General features: G+C 43.2%; 1 protein-coding gene across 2 annotated transcripts in view; it reads right to left on the bottom strand.

Annotated features, from left to right (window-relative positions):
- The window catches only part of anos1b (anosmin 1b), a 53129-nt gene extending 33142 nt beyond the window's left edge, over window positions 1–19987 (bottom strand). For both annotated transcript variants that reach the window (XR_013964538.1, XM_080770942.1), the window contains exons 1-2: window positions 19653–19987; window positions 5773–5820 (exon numbers count right to left, since the gene is read on the bottom strand). Coding sequence is in view for 1 of the 2 variants with exons in the window: in XM_080770942.1 (XP_080627068.1) it covers window positions 5773–5820; window positions 19653–19856 (252 nt within the window). In the remaining variant the exon portion in view is untranslated. The remainder of the gene's footprint in view (window positions 1–5772; window positions 5821–19652) is intronic.
- Window positions 19988–25975: the final 5988 nt, after the last annotated feature.

Raw genomic sequence — 25975 nt, 5'->3', positions numbered from 1 at the left:
TGTAGAAATATGGATGGCTCAGTGGTCGGAGGTCATAAATCGAGGGCCATGTCTCAGTCTCTCCATATATCCCAATGTCAAGCCTTCTCTATCCCATACACCCGACGGTCCAAAACGGCCTTGGATTTTGTGTGACTTTAACTAGACAACCAGGGAGAGGGGGAGATGCCCAGGACCTTCTGGGCTATAATGATAAGTCAAGGTGGGCTGGATTTAATGCGGTGGGACGCACTGCGTTCAGCCGTGCCAGCAGTTCCGACAGCACCGCGTTAGTGCTGGCGTGCTAGTGTGGTGGTACAGTAAATCAAACGCACCCCAACCTGACAGTACTAAACCACCAGCTGGAAGAGGGAGAGCGGATTAAATGAATGAGAGCAAAGTATACATAGGAAGAGGAGGATGTACAGATCATGGAGCAATGGGAATGGAAATGTTAGGGGAGGGGGTAGAGATGGAAAAATAAAATAGATACGTGGGGAGTAAGGAGAACATGGGGGAGCAACGGAGGGGAGGAATATTGCAGGTGGGAGAGCAAGAGGAAATGTTGAGAGGAAGGGGAGAGAAAGACAGAGATTAGAATGAAGACCACGGAGATAAGAAAAGAGGAGAGGAGAGACGAATGAGGCACAGAGAGAGAGAGAGAGATATACACTTCTGTTCCTCGATCTGTTCTATACTGGAACATCTCACTTGTCACCTTCACTGACACGCACCTGCTCCGTATTAATACTCCTGTTTGTGTGTGTGTCTCTCTCTCACTGTGTATGTGCGTGCGTGCGTGCATGCGTGCGTGCGTGCGTGTTCATAAGAAAGACCTCAGCAGAGCACCACCTCTCCATCCACGTCTCTCCCTTTCTTTGACTGAGAGCCTGCCATCACGCAACCTTTAGCTTTTCACCAAAATGAGTTAATAGCACAGGCAGACTCTTCACATACTAGAGCATGTCTGAAATAAGTGTCAGAGCTGAAATCGACATGTAAATAGGAAATAAATGCTTAAACATGTAGCTAGGTGTAATGTTAGAGACCACAGTCACAGAAGTGAACTTTTCAAGCCTGTTTTCTGCAAGACATTACTCTATAAACCATATCTCCAAAACTGGTGGGTGAAACTGAACAACCAATATGTCAATTTGAAGCTATGATTCCCTGCTTTCATATGACATGACAAAAAACGAAAATTCTAAAAAATACAATGGCAGTCCCTAACACATTTAACACATTTTGTTAAGATTTATTAAGTTATTACAAGTTTTTTCACAGCTTCCTCTAATTCCTTGCGAGGGTTGTGGGGTGGAACTTGTCTTTTCTAATATCTTGTCCAGCCTTGAATGAAAATGTCATACAGCTGTAGTTTGATGGCCCTAACACAGGGGTAAATGATACTAATTGGCCTTAAATTTACTTTGTGGTCACAATAAATAAAAGAAAATCCTTGAAAACAAGGACTTGGAAACTCTCTTTCTCTTCTCTTCTATTTCTGTATCTCCCTGTGTCTGTATCAAATCACTCCACACTGATTCTGCAGCACAAAAGCCTCTCCCTCACCCTCCCAACGACCACTGGGAATGATTCCCTGTCTCTGTAGTCATCTGTTTCTTATGAAGAAGCCATTACCATAAAGAGAGGTTTAGTGATTGCTGCTAACACTAACTGGCCATAAGGTAGAGCTCTAGCAGCACAGTAATGCAGTCTGGATGGATGTGTGGTTTTCATTCTCTGCTATATCACATCCACAACACATGATTAGAGAATAGGATAGAATAGACTGAATCAGATCATTGAAGGTAATTTGCAATAACACACACATGGGATACACATTCATTCTTCAATCTATTCTATATAGTCGTAATTTGCTGAACTGTTGATCAATTGTTTCAACAACAACATTGTGTTCTTATTATTCTCCGCCATTTTAGTCGTTGCCAATTCTCCCAACCAATCTGTAGAAGTCACTAGCGGCGATAGAGATTACCCGCTCCAGACGTCTTCCCAGTCCACCTGCGAACAGCCAAATTAGCTTCATTGGAGCATCCGGGCATCACGGTGGAGAAATCAAACCCATCTCCATGATGGTGGGCAGGACCGTTTCCCCTGCGCCACCCGGACGCGATTGCTGAACCAAATCTCTGTTGCACTTCGTTTCGGCCTGCCATATAGATAGACAGTGTTTACACATCTGCTTGTCTTTATACACTGACTGTCAAGAAAGCGATAAATTCGCTCTCACCCATTTAATAAGTAATCTACTGTAATCCTGGGAGTTGTACGGAGAAATCCACTTGTGCCCAGATGGCACCGATGTATATCTTAATAGTGGCTGTGGTTTTCACAGTGTTGGAGCTTTATCTATGTTGTATTGATTTTAGCTCAGACTGTCGTTGCTGTAGAGCTGTGTGTTTGCACACACACACGCACACATGCACATGCACACGCACACACACACACACACACACACACACACACACACACACACACACACACACACACACACACACACACACACAAAAATTACATATGAAAAAATGCCCAAAATAGGGACACGACACAAGGGTTAAGCTGTCAACTCCAGACAACATCAAGAGGAAAATGAGGAGAGAGAAAGGACGGGTGGGCAGACAGAGAGGCCAGGTGTGAGGTGTGTGCATGCGTGTGTGTGTGTGTGTGTGTGGGGTTGTTTCTGTGTGCGTGTGGTAGTGTGGTGAGGTCAGGTGCTGGTACGGATGGCAGGGCTTAATGGAGCAGGATGTTCTTGACATATTGACCTCTAGACACGCACGCACGCACGCACGCACACACACACACACACACACACACACACACACACACACACACACACACACACACACACACACACACACACACACACACACACACACACACACACAACCACACACACATACCCTCTCTGCTGACAGACAGGGTTCATCTGACATACAAGGTCAGTTTCACAGATAACTGGGTTAAGCTCCATGACCCTTCCTACTGAAATACACTACACAGAAACATACAAGACCCCCTCCGCCCTGACAATGTTTTAGCGTTCTCTCAAAACACTCCTCTCTCAGTTTACAGTGTCATTCTGTATCCCACCACTCCACTCTAATTACCTGTCCATATATCTCATTCTCGATCTCTTGTCTGATCAACTCTTCTCCCCAATTTAGTCATTTCCAATCCCTTCCTATGTCTGGGGGGGGGGGGGTGGACTGTAGAGTAGACCACTGGTTCTCAAACGGTGACTCCAATTAATATGGGTCGCAGGTAAATTCCCCTTTATTTTTTTTGTTTCCTACATTTTGTTTTTAATTATAATTTCAAAAGATAAATTCTCATTTAAAACAATCCATTAATTAGAAGGGAAAAATACTTTTAAGAAGTAGAGAAAATAGCAACTCTACAAGCTCACAACACGTCGCATCACGAGGTGTTGTGAGCTTGTAGAGCTGCAATTTTCACTAGTTTGGCGGTCCCAGTTCTCCTCCCTGCTCAACAGGTGACCCAAAATCGACCTGTCAGTCAGACATGGAGTAGAGGACTCTGAAAAGTGCCGCATCCAGGAAGCCAAACTGAAGCGTCAGCTCCGAAAGACCAGAGCCAGTTCCTCCCTCTCACCTAGCCAGCCCCCAGACACCACATGCCCTCACTGCAATAGGACATCCCGTGCACGGACCGGCCTCATCCGCCATCTTCGCACCTACAAGACGTGAAGTCAATTGGTCATCTTTGCTTGCGAAGGACGAACATGAGGAGTCACTGACTACAGCGACAGAGAACACCCTCCCAGGCCAGCCTCCCACTCATGAACACGGCCAAGTAGAGCGGTGGTTCTTAACTACAGTATGGGTATGATTTGCTTAATTTGCAACATTGTGTTCTCACTCAACAGTAAACAAACCAACCAATATATACAGGTATTTGTACATTTATACAGTGACTATTTAAGGATTTGTAAGGCCTTTTTAAATGAAAAATATAACATTGACCAAATGGTTAAATCATAAAAATTGTGAAGATAGCAGATCTACATGCTCACAGCGCCTCGAGGCATGTGAGCATGTAGATCGGCTATTTTCACAATGGAACAGAGTTGAACAAAATGTAATGCTTCAACTCCTACAATTCTCCTTCAGGGTTGGGGTCCCCAGTACAAAATTGATTATTTTGGGGGGGTTGCTCAAAAGATTGAGAAGCACTGAGCTAGAGGAGGAATTGAACCCATAGTGCCTTTACTGGTCCATTTTGTACCATTTGTACACACTCAGAAATAAATTAACACTCAGGATTTTACAGTGCAAGAAGCTGTAACATGAAAGAAAGTCGTAGAGCATATAACAGTGGACAGAACTGGCTGCTAAAAATAAACAGTAAGGAAACTCCGCTCCAATTAAACGATGAATTCACACGCACCGTGTGGACACACATAGCCTTTGTGCATGCTCCATGCACATACATGCACACATGCACACACACACACACACACACACACACACACACACACACACACTCACACACACACACACACACTGACGTCTGCTGGCAGGCTGTGTAAAATGAATAAACAGGGGCTAATTTTTGCTCCGGGGAGGTTGAGCGGTGGAACAGGGCACGGGTGGGGGTGAGGGCGTTTTAACTAAAAACAAAACATTTACTATTACTGGAGACATGTGGTAGGGATTACATAAAGAAAAGAGGGGGGGGGAAGAGTGTGTTTGCTGCCTGCGCACGCCTGTGTACATGTGCATGTGTGTGTGTGTACACATGCATGCTCTTGAATGTGTGTACCTTACTGGTGACATCCATTTATTGTCCAATCATCATTTTTTCCCCCTGCTTATTTTCTGCTTATTAATGGTCTGGGAATTACATGTCTGCACTTCTGCATTATGAGCACTAGGAAGAAAAAAAGTTGGAGTCTATAAACAATTCTTAGCTTAGGCCAATAAAAATAAATGCTGATAAAGGCGATCTTTCTTTCTTTAAATGCAAAAGTAGCAAAAATAGGCAATCAAGCTGTTGTGGTGCGATGCATTGTGAGCTTGTAGCTTGCTATTCTTGTGCAACTCATGTGTGCGATGAAGTGTAAAATAGGGCTTTAGTGTTCAATCAGACTAATCAAATCTTTCGCATTCAATCATTTTGCGATTATTTGATAAATTGAAAATGTAATCAATACTTAATTCCTAAGAAACTGTAATCAATAGTTGCAGCCCTAATATATAACTACTACAGTGAAACAGGCTATATACCTCTCTAGAATGAGTTGTTTTCAACAATGTGACGACTGAGCTCTGTGCCAAACCGTGGTCACGTCACGCTCAACTTGGTTTCTCCCGCCTATGGATGAGCAAAGGGGGTCTGTGGTGGGCCTGTTCCTTCACCTTGTCATGTAACCATTTGCACATGCATTGACAACGTGACACAATCGAAAAGGCGTCATTTAGGAAACTCTACTTACTGTATGATGGGGTGGATTTGTTTTGGAGCTGTATATGATCAGCAGGCCTAAACACTGTGGAGGTGTACGGGACATCTAACATGGGGTGTGTTTAGTGTTATAAATCTGGCAACTGCATTGCACACATGTCTGCTTAGCATCTACTGCCCACCTACTGCCTGTGTGTGTGTGTGTGTGTGTGTGTGTGTGTGTGTGTGCGTGTGTGTGTGTGTGTGTGTGTGTGTGTGTGTGTGTGTGTGTGTGTGTGTGTGTGTGTGTGTGTGTGTGTGTGTGTGCGTGGCTGCGTGCGTGCCTGCATGCCTGTGTGTGTTTACCTGTGAGCAGCGTCTGTGGTTTTCACACCAAACCAGAACTTGGTCACTCTGCAAGAGAAGGAAAAGGACATATGTTATTATTAATTCTAGGAAAGTCTGTCTATAACCTGTCTGTAACCACTTCCTTAGCACAGAGCAAGACTGCTGCTCGCTTAGGGGCCCATCTCACAACGCCACGGTGCATGGACAGCCTCAAGGAACTTAGCACCGCACAGCCCTGTCCTCCAGCCTAATTGTGCACTACTTACAAGCACGAAACATTTGCTTGCACTACCATAATTTACTTCACTTTCACCAAAATCAACTCCTAGCACCGACATCATCCCGCAGTCACAAGTGAAATGCATGTTGGGAGGGACACAGATTAACGTATGGGTCACAGTTTTCGGTGCAACATTCCACATGCCTTCTCCACCTCACCTCCCCTTGTGGAAAACTAGAGTTCTCAACAGGCCCGAAAATTAAGGCCATACCTGGGCCTTCATCAAACCCTGTATACTCAAGACACTGCCACCACTGCCACCCTTAGATGACCTGTTCTGACATTCCATACGTGTATGTTGATCTGACCTCATCAAACCCTGTACACTCAAGACACGCTCAATATATGGCCAGTGCACGCTTCTCCCCCCAGGCGTCTTACTGGTAATAAAATTACTTTTGTGGCCAATCCAACTTCCCAAGATCATCCGTTAACAATTCCCTCCCAATCAATAATGTAATCTATTACATTGCATTACATTAGTATGTTCATATATTAGAACGGGTAAGGACTATTATTAAAAACAAATAAACCTGACAGAAAGACGGACAGAACGAAGAGTGAGTCAGTGAGTGAGTGAGTTAGTGAGTGAGTGAGTGAGTGAGTGCAGGGAGAGAAATAGAGTGATAAAGTTGAGGAGAATGAAAGAGAATGAGGGAGAGAAATAGAGAGAGTGATAAAGTTGGGGAGAGTGAAAGAGAGAGATTAAAGAGGGAGAGACAGTGCAGTCTTCAAACATGCGCCTTTTACAACCAGACACACAGAAATATGCAGTCAGTGAAAGGTCATTGAACAAATGCCTCCATTATATTACCGTGGCATATCCGACACATGCTGCCCACATACACACACACACACACACACACACACACACACACACACACACACACACACACACACACACACACACACACACACACACACACACACACACACAATCACACACACACACACACACACACACACACACACACACACACACACACACACACACACACACACACACACACACACACACACACACACACACACACACACACACACACACACACACACACACACCACCTTCTTATTTACATAACTATGCTCTGGGTGTAAAACGACATGAGCAACACTGTGTGTTTGTGTCTGCCGAACCAGACGGAGACCACAGTCAACACGTCACTCTGAGAAAGCGTGTCTAGTGTGTGTGTGTGTGTGTGTGTGTGTGTGTGTGTGTGTGTGTGTGTGTGTGTGTGACTGTGTGTGTGTGTGTGTGTGTGTGTGACCGGGGCTCGTGAGTCAAGACCACCAGTAAATATGGCTGCCTTAACCACGGAGATGTAGCACGTCATCACACGACCACAGGGCCAGAAATATCAAAACCAAATGAACCCCATCTCCAATCACAAGGGGTCTTTAAACCCAGGATAAATAATTTTGTTTTCCACCCTTTCAAGTCAACCCTTAACACATTCGCTAGAACTTTGAGTGGGGACTCAAAGAAAAGGGTCCCAATCTAGAGTTTAGCTCATGGCTCAGGACTGGTTCAGTTGATATTACTGCAGACCATTTTACACAGCATACCATGGTTTGTTGTTGACTTTTGAGGAAAACATTGGATTATATTCAGTGCCACATCACGCCTATGGACGCTTATCCCGTGACGCCCTCGTTAAAAATATAAAAATATAATATACTTATATAATAATGGACTTCGGTGGCAATGAGGGCCAGAACTGGTATCCACCTGTGGCACTGGATGAGTAAAATCAATTTGCAGAGACTTGCCCTTTTAATGCAAAGATTAATTTAGAAATTAAATTCAAACATCTTTATGATTTAATTGACTCAATTATATATTAGGTATATTCATTAATATATCAATGACATTGGAGTCTAAAGTCTAAAAATAAAGCTATTAACAGACAAATGGTCTGTGTTTGTAAATGCATGGAAAAAGCCGTTTAAACCTTATATTTCATTGACCAGGGTGAGGGTCCCCAGACTCCCCACCATATTTTCTGTCTACACCAAATCTGTTCCCAAACATTGCCGATCTATAAGCTCACACCGGTTTTTGACTATAATAGGCAAACATTTGGCACGACATTCCCTGTCTAAGGATCATCGTAGTTAAGAAACATTAGATAATATACTTTGTTAACCTGTTCACCCTACCATACCATGACGGATAGCTTTTCATTTTCCACAACCATTTGTTTGGACAGTTTGGACAGGAAAGAATCAGCTTGTCTAACTATTGGAGCACAGAGCCACGGGCCAAAAGGGAAAGATAAATTGTGAATGTGCTCACTGGAGCGAACACCTGCTCACAGCCATATTGCTTATTTCCAATTCATATGAGGGAGAAAGGGGAATGCTTACAGTATGTAATGAAACAAAGAGTAAATAAATGATAAATGGAAACTTTGTGGCAAAGAAAAACCTGAGATGGAGCAAGTCTGTTTTAAATCATTTCTGTGGCTCACCAGGCAGGTTAAAAGCATGAAGGCGGAGGCAGGCAGTATATGACATCATCACTTCATGATGATCCAGCCAATTAAAGTCCTCCTGAAGACGCTGTGTCAACACCGGGACAATCATGATGTCATATCATACTACATCAAAACAACCATTAGAATAGTGTGAGTGAGTGTGTGTGTGTGTGTGTGTGTGTGTGTGTGTGTGTGTGTGTGTGTGTGTGTGTGTGTGTGTGTGTGTGTGTGTGTGTGTGTGAGTGAGTGTGTGTGTGTGTGTGTGTGTGTGTGTGGGGGGGGGGGGGGGGGGGGGGGGGGGGTGAGCGAGTGATGTGCTTGAGTGCGTGAATTGTGTATACATTCAAGAATGTGTGTGTGTGTGTGCTGTACGTGGCTTGGTGTGTGTGTGTGTGTGTGTGTGTGTGTGTGTGTGTGTGTCAGATAAGTCCTCTTAATGAGTCCTAAACTCTTTCACTCAGTGAGCTGTATTTAGCCTAAACAAAGCAACACACCTCCAACCCTTCTCTTTAAAGCAGTCAGTGCATTGTTTTGCTGTGAATGGGCTTAAGGGTTGGGTTAGGGTTTAAGGGTCCTGGGGTTAGGGGTTAGAGAGGTCAGGGGTGCAGGTGAGGGAGAATGGTGTGTGTGTGTGTGTGTGTGTGTGTGTGTGTGTGTGTGTGTGTGTGTGTGTGTGTGTGTGTGTGTGTGTGTGTGTGTGTGTGTGTGAACTCTGATCTAGACCAACAACCTACCCTAACCTAACCCTAACTGCAAGCACTGTCCAACCATTGTTTCCGCATGTCAGTCCGTTGGTGTGTCTAATCAGCGTGTGCATCCCGTTTAGGTGAATTTGGTGCGTAACATCTTATATCAGTGGTTTTCAACCCTTTTCACATCAAGCCCATCTTTTACTCAGCATTTGAGCCACAGACCACCATTCACCAAATGTCACCATTTGACATTTAGCCTCTCAAGACTCCAAAACTAAACAATAATGTAACTCTTGAGAGCGTAAAATGAAACCAAATGGACCCGTACTGGAACCATTTGGTTTCATTTGACGCTCTCAAGAGTTAAAGATCTAATAAGGGTCCATTCGGTTACCAACTCTCTATCATTTAGCTGGGGACCACCTGGAACACTCTCAAGTTGTCTTATATCAAAGCATTAATATAAAACCATTACTGTCCAATACCGGTAAGTGATGCTTAAGACAAAGCAGATACCAGTGGTTTACTTTCTGAAAATGCATGCCTGCATTCCCAGCTTTGAAACATGCCTGTAGCTATATTTAATTCAAAGTGTGATTGATTGTTGCAAGCATATATATATATATATATACATGCATATATACATGCATATACACATGCATACATACATATGCATGCATGTAAAGGTGGCTGCCAATGCATTTTTGGAATGCACTGACTGATGTTTGTCCAGCATATTGGCACAACTGCTCTGTCGACAATCAACATGGGCACCAACTGTCTATTTCTGGACCAGAGCTGCTGCTCTCTTGGCCTTTTGGTGTGTGAAAAGGCTTCCTGTTCCAAACAAGCCTTGTAACTGTGATATCCAGCATGTAAAAGTCATTATTTTCGCTAGCTTAGCCACGGATAGTGGAGCTAAGGAGTTAATCCCACTGTATTTTGCCCCCTACCGCTCCAAAGCTGACGCTCCATCGTCGCTGACGTGCAGATGGAAAATGCCAGTCCAAAACCAGCTAAATGTTTACAGTGAGACACTGTGATGTGCGCTTTTTAAGGTTGGAAGACGTTTCAGCAAGTTTAAGAGAACAGTAAGTTTGGGTTAGGGTTAGTTTGTAGAGAGCGTTGCTATGTGACCATGATAAACCAAAGAAAAGCCTGGCTCACAGTGGATATGTGAATATTATGCACCCTCCCTGCAGTCCTGTGATACACATAGCAACGTGTCACTTCCATTGAACACGTCAAATTAAAGAGGCGAGTGACAAAACACAGCATCCAGTCCATCTCTCTCAACCACAAAAGTATGGTATTTTTATTTTTGTGTAGGCTACCTGATTCTCTGAGACTGATTCTCAGCTTCAACTTAATTTTATATTGAAACCAAAATATGGGTGTTTTTATTCTGTTCTGTTTTTGAATTGTCATCTGAAACAAGGTTGCTTTGTGTTTTCAGTGAGATCATGGTGTGTGTGTGTGTGTGTGTGTGTGTGTGTGTGTGTGTGTGTGTGTGTGTGTGTGTGTGTGTGTGTGTGTGTGTGTGTGTGTGTGTGTGTGTGTGTGTCTTTAAGAAGACCGAAAGTGTGTGTGATTCTGATGTGTGTTGAGTTACTAAGGTCATGCTAGGGTTGACACTCTGGGCCAAACAGTAGCGCATAATCCCAGCAGTTAGCAGGTAACAGGGATAATTCTGACATGGGAGGAGAGGGAGAGGGGAGAGAGATAAGAGAGAGAGAGAGAGAGAGAGAGAGAGAGAGAGAGAGAGAGAGAGAGAGAGAGAGAGAGAGGGAGAACAGGATTAAAGTGGAGGTTAGATCTCGGGTGAATAGACGGTAACAAATCTATGGTAATGGAAGGAAGGGAGGAAAGCAGAAGAGGAAGGATTATGTTGGTGTCACGGCAGAGAGAGTTATTCTCTCATCCCTGTCTCTCCATTGTATTCCTCCATGGTATATGCTTTATCTCCTCCAAACAGTTCCTCTTTGGCAATGTAGACGCAGCGCTATAAGCGCGTGGGGCTCGTATACTGGACAAGTACAACAAAAATAACCAGCACTCACTGAAAGTTTTTTCGATTTATTGTTAATTGAGATTTTTTTATATATATTCTTTTTTGTTTTACTTTTTTTTTTATTGTGACTTTTTTATTGTATGGTGAAGCAAATCCCTATATGGATTATTTGCAGGAACCAATAATACTCACTTATAACACTGTTAAGTGTATAAGACTTATATAGGCCATTAAAACGCCTTTCAAAAAAAACTATACAACCTTACAGTACCCAGAAAGACAATAATAAACAAAAACATACAAGTAACAATTCTTCATTTAGCCTTTGGGGTGTTGTGTGTATCCTAAAGGCATCTCTCTGTAGAAGTAATTTATCACGGTCCCTACCTCTTTTAAAGGCTGTATTGTGACTGTCTCTATGCCCTGAAATCTTAAAGAGCAGACGTGCGTCGCTTACAGTGGCCCCACCAACACAAAGACCTCGTCTCTAAAGTATTCTCACCAATCAAGTGTGTTGAATTGATCTCCTTCGTCATCATCACATAACCTCCACTGTGTTCTGCGCTGTTCAAACTGCTTAAGGTTTTCTCTGGAGATTGACCATTACTTTCTCTCTCTTTCCATCTCCTTCCCTCCCAGGAAGTATAAGTGCATCATCCCGCTCCCAAATACAAATGTCCATCAGCCAGCCGAAGGGGGATTCAAACCACCAGAGTTATGTATAATGCCTATAATGTATAAAGCTACATTTATAGTCAGTCTGGTCCAAAAGCTCGCATCACAACACATTGTCTAATTTTGCCAAGCGACACTATCCTACAACAAAGTACAAATCTGGCAGACGGACACTCTATCGCTACAACCAGACTTTTCATTAAAGTGAAAATAATGGCTGTGATGACAGATGGATACAGAGTGGTCGATTATAAACATGTTACAATCAGAGAGCTGGAGAACGTTCAGAGGCCAGATCAATATCTCCAGGTGTGTAAAACAGCTTCATGGAGTAATATTTTGGCTTTCTGTTCCTGCATCCCCTGTCTCACTCCAGACCCTCTCCCTCTCCTTCACACATTTATTTTCTGTCCCCTCTGCCTCCATCTCTCCTCCTGTCTATTGCACTACCCCCCTCTCCACCCCTCGTCAATTTCATGGGGCATATTTGCTGTCAGTCTCAATCAGGGCAGTTTAAATGGGTTTGCGTGCCAGACGGCCCTTTACTGGTGGTCAGAATGGAGTTTCAGTCAGTCCTATACGTGCATGCATGCATGTGTGCGACACTGTGCTTGCGTCCGCGCGTGCGTGCGTGCGTGCATGTGTGCGTGTGTGCACCTCTGTGTGTGGTGGTGGTGGTGATGGTGGAGGAGGGTCAAAACAGCTACATATATGTTGGGAAAGAGAGTGAGCAAGGGAGAGAGGTAATTGTAAAGAGAGGAGATGAAGTAAACAGAGAGAAGGTGAAAGGTGGATATCACTGACTGATGATTGTATATGAAGAAGTGGACATTCATTATCATTTACTGTACGTGAGAATAGCTATGATTGCTGTAACTCTCTGCCACACCACTTTGAAATTGAGATTGCATGTATAGTCAGTCAACTTTGATGAGGCCATTTTCATTCCTATCAACTGATAAGATATTATTGATCGTCTTTACAGGTTGTTTCTTCTCTAAGAAGGTTGAGTAGTCATTTCATTCACTCTCATTGCATGGTGAAACCTATTCAAAATATGTTTTCCCGCTAACTGGTGGGTGTCCATAAGACACACACATCATTATTTCATCACAAATGCTACATTGCTAGAAGGAAGCCTGTACAATTAATCTTGGCTTAAATAGTTGTATTAGAAGTTTGAAGTTTTGCAATCCTTTTCAGTAAGACTAAGAGCATAGAGTATTGTGCGGGTATATGACATATCTTAAGAGATGATTCTCACCAGATTGTGATGAATGACTTAAAGGATAAGGATAACGAACAAGAAACAGACTGTATTTTTCTAGTAAAAGTCTTTCCACGTTGGCTGGGTTGCAGATCAGTAGGGGCTCTTAAACATTCTCTGGCTCCATTCTTTGGATCCAATGGGAAATATATGATCTCTCTCACCCTGAGAGTGCTCATTAATACATTTTGTAACTCTTTGTCTTTTGAGGGCAGCCATCAAAAGTAGACCTGACCCACTGCTGAAAGAAGAAGAAAAGAGAAAAGAAAACTTCTCTAAGGACTTCCACATGGTCCTGATAGCACAGTAATCACTGTATAGGAATACCAAGCTGGATATTGCTGGAGAAGAGGCAGGAGCACACACACACACACTAACACAACACGCATACACACAGTATACACCTACAAATACAAACACATACATACCCTCTGCACACGCATGCTCAGGAACACACGCATACGGCCAGCTGCACACACTTGAGTGAACCCAGGTTGTGGTTCTTAGAGATGGAGATGTAAATCACACTTCAGCCAAATGCTGTGTGTGTGTGTGTGTGTGTGTGTGTGTGTGTGTGTGTGTGTGTGTGTGTGTGTGTGTGAATGAGTGTCTTAAGTGTGAGAGAGAAATTCTGCGTAAAAATGGTTAGTTTCTGTGCATGTGTGTGTGTGTGTGTGTGTGTGTGCGTGCGTGTGTGTTGTGGTCAGTGTTAGTGGTGAAATGCAGTAGAAACTTTCTCAGTCTATTTAACATGAGGCATTAACTCTGCTAATCACACACAGATGACCAGAGGCAAACAAGGCTATGAAGTGTGCGCACGCACGCGTGTGTGTTTGTGCGTGTGTGGCTGCAGTACTGTATGTACGTGTATGACCAACTTACACACAGATTCACATACTGTAAACCTCTTCCCTGAAAGTCCAGGGGTCTGGACTTTCCCGACAGTAGCTGACACACCGGTGTGTGTGTGTGTGTGTGTGTGTGTGTGTGTGTGTGTGTGTGTGTGTGTGTGTGTGTGTGTGTGTGTGTGTGTGTGTGTGTGTGTGCGTGCGCGCGTGCGTGCGTGCGTGCGTGTGCGACATACGGGTTGTGTGTGTAACCGTTTGTGGTGCCCCGCATCCTGTAAACAACAACATGCATCACAACAAAGTGGGTGTTTTATTGCATCTGCCTTGTCTGTTTATATGGACTATGGACGGTTTCCCTTTTATTGACGGACACGCTCGAGTGCTTGAGGACTTTCATGCGTGGCAAATGAGCCACGCCACGACACAAAGAGCACTAAACACAATACTTCAAATACCAAGTCATCAGCCGGCCAGAGCTGGAGTATTACTTTACATGTTTGATGTGGTCAACTTACACTGGAAAATCCTCAGTGTGCAGTTAACTCTGAGAGTGAACAAATGGCTTGTACACTCTCAGACTTACAAACAATGAATGAATTAACAGATGTATTTAACAGCGTAAAACAAGTGTAAACATTTGGCGGTTTAATTAACACTCCGTATTTCAGTGCATATCGTCGTATTAGTTGAAGGAATGAAGTGCAGAGACCAAAGCCATGCCGCTCAAAGCTACGGTACCTGCTGCTATGATTTACAGCTGCCGACTCTTTTGTTCTGGTTTCAGGTGAAACTCTTTCCTACGCTGCTGCGCAACTAAAAGTTTATTACCGTTTCTAACTGATCGAATAACGTTGCGGTCATGCAGCTGCACGGAGGAAGAGAAAGGGAGAAGGGAAGAGAGACAGAGAGAAAGAGAGAAGCACTCGTATAAATCAATAAAAGCTTCTTTTTTTAGATGTCGCCCTCTTTAAAGCTGCAATCCAGAACCTCATTTTGATTACTAAAATACTATTTGAACCCATCTGTATGGTATGTATAATACAATATACGTTGTTACGGCCGCAGGCCTATATATGTCTGCGTGGTGCGCACAGTGCGAGCCCCGTTGCCTAACCCAGCCCTGTAGGTCCGTCAGCACAGCCATTGGTGGGGAGCATTGCCGCCGCTCCGCTGTTGGTCGCCCGCTCCGCATCTCGCTCCTCCAACCAGCTTCTACACCTGCGCCCACCTGACGGCATAAAGGCGTCCTGAAGCCTTCACTCCGGGCCGCTGTCCAAACAGTCACTCCAGAGTGGAGCCGGCTAGAGGCAGCGCGCCCTCCGTGCAGCAAGAGAATGCACGGAGTATCACAATACCACCACCCGTATAGCAAGAGTTGCTATGATGAGTTTATTGTGTCACTTCTATATGTTCTGAGCACCTGGCCACGGAAGCCTGCTTTTTGTACAGTTTGTTAGATTAGAATAGAGTAGGCAATGGTAGGGCACAGTTGTCACTTTATTTTCGGTTGTTAGGTTAGTGTGTCTAAAACTTAAGAGGTTAGTTTTAGTATGCTTTTGATTATTTCCCTTAGTTGCTCCGTGTGTCATTTATGTTTGTAAAAGAGAACGTAATTTATATTGAATACTTATATATATTGTTCCTATCATTTGTACGCCACTGAATAAGCAATAAAACAACTTTGGCATTTTACCACCTTGCCTTCTTAACCGTCCTAGACTCGGTGAGTCGTAACATACGTACTGTAACTAGCACGTATGCTGTGGTTGAAGCCAAGGTGGTCGACCTTAGGTGGTCGACCTTAGTAGGACAACTACTGGTTGGCAATAAGTGCTGCCTGAAGCACACCATCTCCCCTGGTCAAGCGGGACTCTTGGCTGACTGGTAAAAATCTGGTCTTTCTCTCTCACATGGGAGACCCAGGTTTCAATACCGGATAGGACGTAAAAAGTTATGGATTGCAAGTCTGTCTATCCCTCTACCTGACTGTTACATAAATAAATACACCCATAAACCGGGCATCTCCATTAAACGATTAAGCGAAAAAGTAACTGATAGAATAATCGGTAAGAAGATAAATGTTAGCTGCAGCCCTACTATACTTTTCAGTCTTACAATTTATGCATATATTACATTAAGTCACATGTTTCAATACAAAAATATATCAAGGCGTTTCAATACAAAAATATATCAAGGCTTTCAATACAAAAATAAATCTACAATGTTAATAAGTGCCATGGTGTCCTGCACCTGCACCTAACCACAGGTCATCTGTGTGTCTTTCTGTGTCCAATTTGACGTGGTGATTGGTTATCTCTGGTCTTTGTCAGAGTGTGACTGGTTGGCTGAATGACCCCGTGGAGGCCTGATTAGAATGACCTACCGCAGAGCAAGAACACACACATGCACAAATGCATGCATGGCAACACACATGTCCATGCCCTCTCTGACTATCAACCAACAGGCTCAAACCACAACTACACAAAATATACTCCTCTCCTCAGCCCTTTACTATTATCTGCATGAGAGATAGTCATGCTAGTGCTACACAGTAAAAAGGTTGTAACGTTTGCGAAGAAACATGATAGGAACACGATGGAACATGCGATGTAGTTCCACTCCCTGCTGAACAGACACCGAACCTGTAGAAGCCGTTAGTGCAGCGACACAGATCGCCCTCCCCAACCAGATTCCCAACTGCGAACACGGCCAATTGTGTTCTTTGGAGTGCCTGCCCGCCCGGCCCATGGTGGTGAGAGAGGGATCTTTACCCCTATGCCACTAGACGCCATAGCTGTCAATAGTTTTAGCTCATTCCAGACTTGCACTCGTTGTAATGCCTCATTTATGCTCTGTCATATAACAGAGTCACGTGCCAAAAATAGCAGATTCACAAGCTCACAACGCATCGCACCCATGACACGTTTGGCTTATACATGGCCTGCCGGAATTTTCGTATAAATCAGGCTTAAGCCTGTGTAGAGGAAAGCCTTAATTTAAGTGTGATGTGACCTTTTCATCTGCACTAAATCACCACGACAGCTGCATACATGAGCTCAGATCTAATCTGAACCGACACCCAGTAACAAATTAGCTCAAGCAGCGATGCAATGGTATTGATATATCATTAATATCAAGGCATTGAAATCAGTCTAAATGTGTCTAAATGTGTAAAACTCATACAGATACAGCACACATATGACATACTAACCTACAGATATGACATAGTAGCACGCTCATGTGCACACAAAAATGCACAGGCAGATACATCAAGGACTATAATTAACATATGACACCATAGCTGGGAAAGTGGTGGAAAACCCAGAGGAGCAGAGAGGTGTAAATAGATCGCTGGTGACTCACAATCTAGTGGCTACACACTGGCCACAGACACACAGAACACCCACACACACACACACACACACACACGCGCGCGCACGCATACAAACACACTAACACAAAAAGCCAAAAACACTGGGTTCACCCACATGAAGTCAGAAACACATCATACCCACAGCCACAGGAGGAAGCAAAGTACTCTCTCTCTGTGTGTGTGTGTGTGTGTGTGTGTGTGTGTGTGTGTGTGTGTGTGTGTGTGAGCATGCGAGCGAGCGAGCGCAAAGTTCTATTTGTTCATGCTGATGTCATGGAGGCTTTAAGTGTTATCAAAAAGTCCATGGTTATTGCGTCAAAGGTTAAATGTACTTCAAAATGCTCTCATTCTTTCACACACACACACACACACACACACACACACACACACAGACACACGTACACGTACACGTACACGCACAGTCATCCATCAAGCCTCCTCTCTAGGCACCGAGAACTGTCCTATGATACGGCAGGATTTCACAATCGCAATTTCAGAGATTAATGTTGTCTCCGTTTCCAAAGATATAGCTAAGCACAAACTTCTCAATGTTCCCAAACCTCCTCTGAGGTGCACGTACATTGCAAAATACTCAGTGTTAATTCAACTCAACAAATGTGGCTTTTACTGTTTAGCGCAATGAATCGACCAATGAAGGTGAACAACATAATTCAATATTTGACTTGGACTTCGGTGTTACCAATGAGGAAGTGTCGGAACCAAGGTGAAGGCTGGTGATGTAATGTTGGACTTACAACATCATCACAAAAGTTATGGTTTCATTTTAAACCACCATTGTTTGATGGTCAACATACTGTCTGGACTGGACTCCACTTCATGAAGACTAAAACCTAATGTTCCCACTCTCTCACACACACACACACACACACACACACACACACACCTCCCTGCTACAAGTCATCCAGGGGGCACCCTCATTACCTAACACACAGGTGGCCATAGATCTATGGCCATGGACCAGGGAGGGGGACACACATTTTGTGTATTTGCACACAAGCACACACACACACACACACACACACACACACACACACACACACACACACACAGCTTCGGGACTGAACTCTGTGGTTAATGACTTTCCCACCCACTACAGCTCACAGCCTCACTGCTCGCACTGCACATGCTGAAGCCGTTAGTGATAAGTGGCTTTTCTTCCTCGGTAACGTCCTAATGTCCCTGTTAATCTCACATTCCACACTACAAAGGCCACGACGGCGCAGATGGGTGTTTACAGTGCAGATGAGCAATTGTGCAAAACTATTACAGCAACTTGCCGAAATGCCTCATAATGTCCTCACGCAAGACACAACATGACAGGACAGAAGAGACACTTCCAGCCTGGCAATTCATTCTGTAATTCATTGACCATTAACCCATTGTTAATGGTTTACATAAAACCATGTGTTTGATTAGCCACTTTATCGTGATAGTGTAAAGGTGACACCATCCATCAATCCATCACATAGATCAGTGTTTTTCAACACTTTTCATATCAAGGCGACAAGGCCCATTATTTATTCTGCATTTGAGCCACAGACCACCATTTGATGAGATTTAGCCTTGCAGACCCTAAACTATAACAGGCAAAAATAACAATTCTTCTACATTCTTCTCTAATTGTTAATGTGTAGAATTCTGGTAAATGAATGTAATGTAATGAAGATGATTAACAATAATTTAATCCTTGAGAGTGTAAAATGAAACCAAATAGACCCCTAAGGATCCATTTGTTTCTTGTAAATTGCAGATGTGGTCCAGGCCAGCCTAGCGGTCCGGGCACCTAGCCTGACAACGTGTTGCAGGTTCGAGTCCCGATCCTGCGACCTTTGCTGTGTGTCTTCCCCGATGGTCTTCCCATCTCTCCCTGTTTCCTGCCAACCTATACTGTATATACATCTATCAATAAAGGAAAAAAGCCCAAGAAATGTCTTCTTTTTTTAAAGACACCCATAAGGGTCTATTTCGTTTTATAGTTAAAGATCTGTAAGGGTCCATTTGGTTACCAGCTCTCCATCATTTTTAGCTGGGGGCCACCTGGAACCTCCTCAAAGAACCACTGGCACTGACACAGACAGACAGACAGACAGACAGACAGACAGGTAGACACCAGACAGATAGATCAACAGTGTCTTTGTCACAGACGGTCTCACAGACACTTGACTGCCACTCTGGCAAATAGCTCGTAGTTGGTACACATGACAATTTCAGTGAGAGTTAAGTAAAAACAGCGACGACATTGATTGTACTGTACCTGGATGTGTTTGAAAGCTGCGGTCAGCTGCGTCACGTGCAGTGTGAGACACCTGGACGCGCACCGTGCGCTGCTCACTCTGTCCTGGACGTGCTCGTCCTGCTGCTCCGGAGGAGTCCTGCGCGCCGAGCCGGCGGCCAGCACCCCGCACAGTGTCAGCAGCACCACGGACCCCATCACACCGCACCACGACCACCGACACATCAAATGTAGGAAGCAAAAAAAACACGAGCGATAATAACTCAAATATCCGTTTTTGTTTTACATAAAAACGTCTCAAACTGTGTTTTTATCCCCACCCCCCCAGAAAGACTTGTTGTGTGTGCATCAACCTCCTCTCCCACCCGCGATGAAGTGAAGAATGAAGACATCTCCTCCACGGCTGCACATGAGGAGGAGAACCCAACCCCGCTCTCCTCCTCGCGGACACTCCCACCACCGCACGTGCGACTCATCATCATCAGCAGCCAGTGCTTGGCTTGAAGCACTATCCGCTAACTTGGCAGTTAGTTATGAATGTACAGTAGTAGGCTGCTACTAGGCTACTGCGTCTCATATAGCCTACGCCCTACGGGATATTTTCCATTTGGATAATTTTGTCCTAAACCTAACCTGATTACTTGTGTCATAATTGGACTCCAAACGGTGGAAATAAAGTGAGCATATTATGAGCTAATGGTTTCTTTAGATTAACTGCTATTATTCTACTACAGTTTTGTTATTCTGGTAACGCACCTCCCTTTCGGGCCCGGTATAAAGAGAGTGTGATGATTATTAGGCCAGACTAATAAACTAAAGAGATGTTTAACGATGGGAAACAGACTCTAGCTATAACGTGTCGATGTAGCAGCCAGCCATAGTCAGTCGGTCAGTCAGTCAGTCACTATTATGCCAAATATGGATTAGGCTACTAATGGCAGCAAGGCCGGCCGGCCGGGGCATCTGTTTAGAGGACCATTTTGAACTTGAAAGATGTTTATATGAAACTGTAACCCAATAGACAAAATAAACCATGTTGGCAACAAGATGTTAAAATAATCAGTTATATAAGTTTTGGTTTAGGGGAAATTGAGTCATATAAACAAAATAATACTACATGGCATTGTTTGGCCTACTAGAACGTGCCCCAATAAAAGTTTTTGTTTTTCTGTCCTGTCCTATATAGGCTGACTTACATCATGTAGGCCTACTATAGTAGTACAAGGCTACACCTGAGAATATTCAGGGAGAGAAGAAGAGGGAGGGAGAGAGGTAAGAGTGGAGTGCTCTCTCATTGAAGTAGGCTACGTCTCGGGTCAGGTTAGGTTAGGTTTTCTGAGGTCAAACAGCTGGCCATTATCTTAACAACAGACAGAACATTTTCGTATTTTTATAAAACACGCTGCTCAGGTTTCTGAATAAACCATTAGTGGCGTAAAGACCCTCTCCAGCAGACTTCACATTTACGTATACACGCGCACGCACGCACACGCACGCACGCACACACACACACACACACACACACACACACACACACACCAGAAGCACTCACTGTCTATCCAAATATGTTCGTTGATTAAAACCAAATGTCTAAGATTTGGCTAGAGAAAGAAAGTGAGTATAGTGAGTGAATGAGGGAGGGAGGGAGAGAGAGAGAGAGAGAGAGAGAGAGAGAGAGAACAAGAGAACGAGAGAGAGAGAAACTACAAAGACAGGCAGGCAGACTGACACACAGACAAAGAGAGTTCAGTTGATGTTTAGTGGAATAAAGGTTCCAGAATCTCAGCTCTTCAGTCATGAATTGGGCCTATGGTAAAGGTACTGCCAGATCATATCCATTATCCATATACAATCATTTTCTGCTATATGTTCAAAGTTTCCATCCAAGTCAAAAGGTTATTGGTCCAGTACAAACCACTGAGTGAAACCCTTTCTCTCTGATGTTCTCAAACGAAATCCTGTCGTGTGTTTCAACCCCAACATCCACACAGTGTGTTAGATCACTTTGTCAGAACAGATTTGTGTTTGAATCAGTGGCAGTCTGGCAGAGACAGACTTTGGCCCTGATTAGTGCGCTGTCTGTTCTAATTTAACTAGCAGATTTACAGTTTTCCCCCTTGATGTTTCACCTCAACCAGGTCGGCTGGTGTTTAATTTATGCTTAAAAAGAAAATGGCCCCATATCCCCCGGTTGTAATTGGAACAGTTGGACCAACTTGATTGGAAAAGCACCAGCTGGTTCAGCCTGTCAGATGGCTTTAACAACAAGTCAGATGTGAGATAACTGGATTCTGCTCAAGTAAAACCGACTGTGTTATTTTGCCGCTGAGTGTAAAAGAAAGGACCTTAATGGACTTGTAGAATCAGCTATCTTTAACTTTAAACCAGACAATCTGTTTATAGCTCACGTCATGGCCATACTCTTGCTGTGTTTAACGCATCATTACTGACATAATCCACAGTACATGTTCCTTTGAACTCCAGTGCACTGTTCAGATGGTGATCTCTCATCGCTCTAGTCCGAGGTTACTGAAGTGGTCAGTAGGTAATCTCTACAGCTGGAACAACTCACAGTTCATCTGTCAGTTGTCTGCCTCCCCAAGCTCACGAACCTTCAACAGCATTGCTTTTTAAACCCCATACAGTGTGTACTCCGTCGACTGGGGTCCCCCAGATGTCTATTTATGCATGGTCCCCTTCTTTTTGAGGGGCGCAAGCCCCTCCTATGCCCAACTTTTGGTGTCTGTGTAAACACAAACATTTAAGTCAAAAGTGAGGACAAAAAAGTTAAAACGCAAATTGTGATTGGCCAGAATGACATTTGTGGTGATTTCATTGGTTGAGCACGGAATGATATGTATACATATGATGATGTATGATAAGAGCGCCCCTCACTTCACACAGGTGTGATTCTTTACTTCTACACCAAATCTCTTTGCTGAAAATAGCCAATCCACATTACTGAATGTTTGTCTATTTTTGACAATAAAATGTCAGTTAATAGGACACAGGGCTCATGTGATTAAGTGTTTCACCAGTTTCGGTTTATTCTATTTAGCCGACTGTACCAATGGGGGAAATCCTATTTTGGACATTTATTACTTTACTAATTATAATTCTTAGATTTTACAGTACATCTCGTCCATGTCCTATACTTTTTGGTATTTCAGTTGTCATTTTTATGTAATCCTAATAATGCAAATTATAAAATGCATCCGGTTTGCCTAAGTGAAAATATTTAGGGGAATTACCATTGACCTGCCCACCAAATGTTTCATTTGAACAACTTCCAAAGGGGTGATATGCATTAAACGTTTCTGTTAAGAGGTTTTTTTTATAAACTTGGGCAACAGTGTCCCTATGTGATCAGTTGGGGTAACTGCAGTTTCAGCATGCATTATTTATTATGGCTGAGTATTGTGAACCTTCTATTCAGCACTGTCTGGAATGTACACAGCCTGGAAAATATAATTAAAGAGGGTATAATTAAAATAAGTGTAATAACATATAACCAATCATTGCTAGTGTGTTTCTTCAGTAATGGGGTCTACCTAAGTCCCAAATCTCCACTTCTTTAGTAAAAAGAAAATACATTTCAGGTCAGGATACCAATTTCATCAAATCAGGAGAGTGCTCAATTTGGAAGTGATGAAACACTATTAAATTGAAGCTGATACATACAGGGACAAATAAGAAGGGACAAACAACAAGTCATACAAAAATGCATCGCATTACAACACTTTTTTTTGGCAGTTTGGCCACTGGCCAGTCACTCATGATCTGTGCTGTGAACAAAACAAAAACAAATCAGCCTTTTGTCCATACAAGGTCCTTTGGGCACCGCCTACTTAGAGACCAAGCAAGTCGGGAACAATGCAAGTTGTAAATGCATGCCCCACCCGTTTATGCAATATCCATTGTAGCCGTTTTAGCTTTTAATATTTCACATCATGAGTATGAAACAAACAAGGAACAAGTTAGGAATCCTTACAACTGAGAAATAGCCTATTTGGCAAGTTTAATTTCAAAATGTTAACACATTTCAAAGTATGAATTTCACATGATTATATTGGCGGCCATAAATAATACATTTTAGGAGGGGCATAAAAATATGCCTTGCTCCTGGAAATTATGAACCAGGGACCACCACCCTGACTAAGAATCAACCTGGGGACCACTGTTGTGTTGGGTGTGGTGTGGGGGAAAGCTTGAAATGAAATATTGATACTGTTCATTTATTTTGTTCATTTTAGGTGAATCAAAACTGACATATGCTAATTGGTCCAGAGGCAGAGCTCGAAAAATATTGAGAACCACTGATCTATTCCTTTCCCATATAGTTGCCCGTATTCTGTTCTCTTAACCTTCCATATTAAACTCACGTCTGATTGATTGCAACTTATGTACGAGCAAGCAGACACATGCGATTAATTATGGTTGAGTACTATTAGTTACTCAACCAGTCAATCCTGTTCACTTTAATTAATTATCTTGAGATTCACTCCCTTTTCTGTGGAAGATCTTTACGTCCGACTTCCCAGTAAATGACAACATTGACACGTCATCATACATCACCAGGTCAAAAGCACTGTTCTAGAGCCGTAGATAATAACAACCAGTTCAGTGGGACAGCATGTCCTTTACTACAATAGGCCCTAGTACAGATCTACATCCTTCAAGTGTATTCTATAAATCCTCCTCCACCCATTTAGTAAAGGCTCCTATGTCACCACATCTTGCTCTTTTTCAGTCATTCCATCCAATGATCAAGAATTCCCACAAAACCACACACAAAGTAAATATTTTCAAATAATCCTTGTACATCATTTGTTTTAGCTATACTGTGTACACTTGAGTATCAGATGGATGTGGTTTACTCATTACAGACAAGTAAGTTGACTGTTGAACTTGAAATACTTTTGTGTGAATATCTAAACCCAGTTAGGGTTTGGGGACTGGGCTAGACATTATCTATCTGCCACCTCTTATAGCCTCGCTCTACTTTTCTCCATAAAGGATAGGTCTAATCCATGGGTTCTCAACAGGTGGTCCGTGGACCACTGGTGGTCCGTGAAGGTGTTGCATGTGGTCCCTGACCATGCATTTAGTAATGTATAGGTAATGTAGATTCGTATTTGAATTTATTGTATTGGGTTATAGGGTTAGAGATAGTTGAGAAACAACGCAGTAAATTATCTGGTGACAAATGATGACACGTCGATTGTTGTCAGTTACTGGGAAGACGGATGTCAAGAACGTCCACAGAAAAGTGAGTTAGAATCTCAAGGGAAACCATACCGGATTGCCTGGTTGAGTCACCATTATAAGGAAATGTGACCATAATCAATCGCAAGTGTCTGCTTACTCATAGAGTAAGTTACAATGAACAGCAACGTGAGTTTAATATGGAGGGTTAATTTCTTTCCCCCACACCACGACCATATCCCCCCTCCCAACACAATAATGGTTCCCAGGTTGATTCTCAGTCAGGGTGGTGGTCCCCATGTTGATTCTATAGTCAGGGTGGGGGTCCCCAGGTTGATTCTATAGTCAGGGTGGGGGTCCCCAGGTTGATTCTATGGTCAGGGTGGGGGTCCCCATGTTGATTCTATAGTCAGGGTGGTGGTCCCCAGGTTCATAATCAGTTGAAAACCACTGGTCTAATCAGTAGCCTACTAGCCAGTAGCATACAGTAGAAAAATCCACATTCCAGTCTACCGTTCTCAGTAACAGTATAAGTATCTATTGCTGTTATATACAGTATAGTGACCATTATAATATCAGTAACACATAGGGCAGGCTATATACATACGCCAAGACTTGCAATGCAACCTGAAAAAAGCGAATGAATGAATTTCCTAAGAACTATGACATGATAATGTATCAGATAAGTGAATGGATGAATTTCCTTAGAACTATCTAATCTAACTATCTGTCCCATTTCCTAAAAACAAGTTCATGTTCTTGTTTACCACTAGGCTCCTTGGAATGTGATAAATATAGAGATAACTGCTTTGCATACAGTGCTACTGATGGTTTGTTTTGTAAGTGGGAGTGGATAAGAGCACATGGGAGGGAGCAACAGTATTGTTGGCAATGTAATATTTATAGGACTACTTGGTGAGTACCTAACTGGACTGGTTTGTCAGTGTGTAGAGAAACGGCAGCTTTGGCAGCCTCTGGATTTCAGACATAATTACAGCTGAGAGAGGACAGATTGCCCCACTGCAGGAGAAACTGGAACTGGACATTTTGCTGCCTTTACTTGGTCAAATGTCAACATTCTAAGAACAGTGGCTTAAAGTTAGAAATAAAACAACAAGGGAAAACTGAGAAAAAAGGAA

This window comes from Protomyctophum bolini, assembly GCF_963924005.1.
Source record: "Protomyctophum bolini genome assembly, chromosome: 8".
In the NCBI taxonomy this organism is placed as follows: Eukaryota; Metazoa; Chordata; class Actinopteri; order Myctophiformes; family Myctophidae; genus Protomyctophum; species Protomyctophum bolini.
This window is presented reverse-complemented; position numbering and strand designations above follow the sequence as displayed.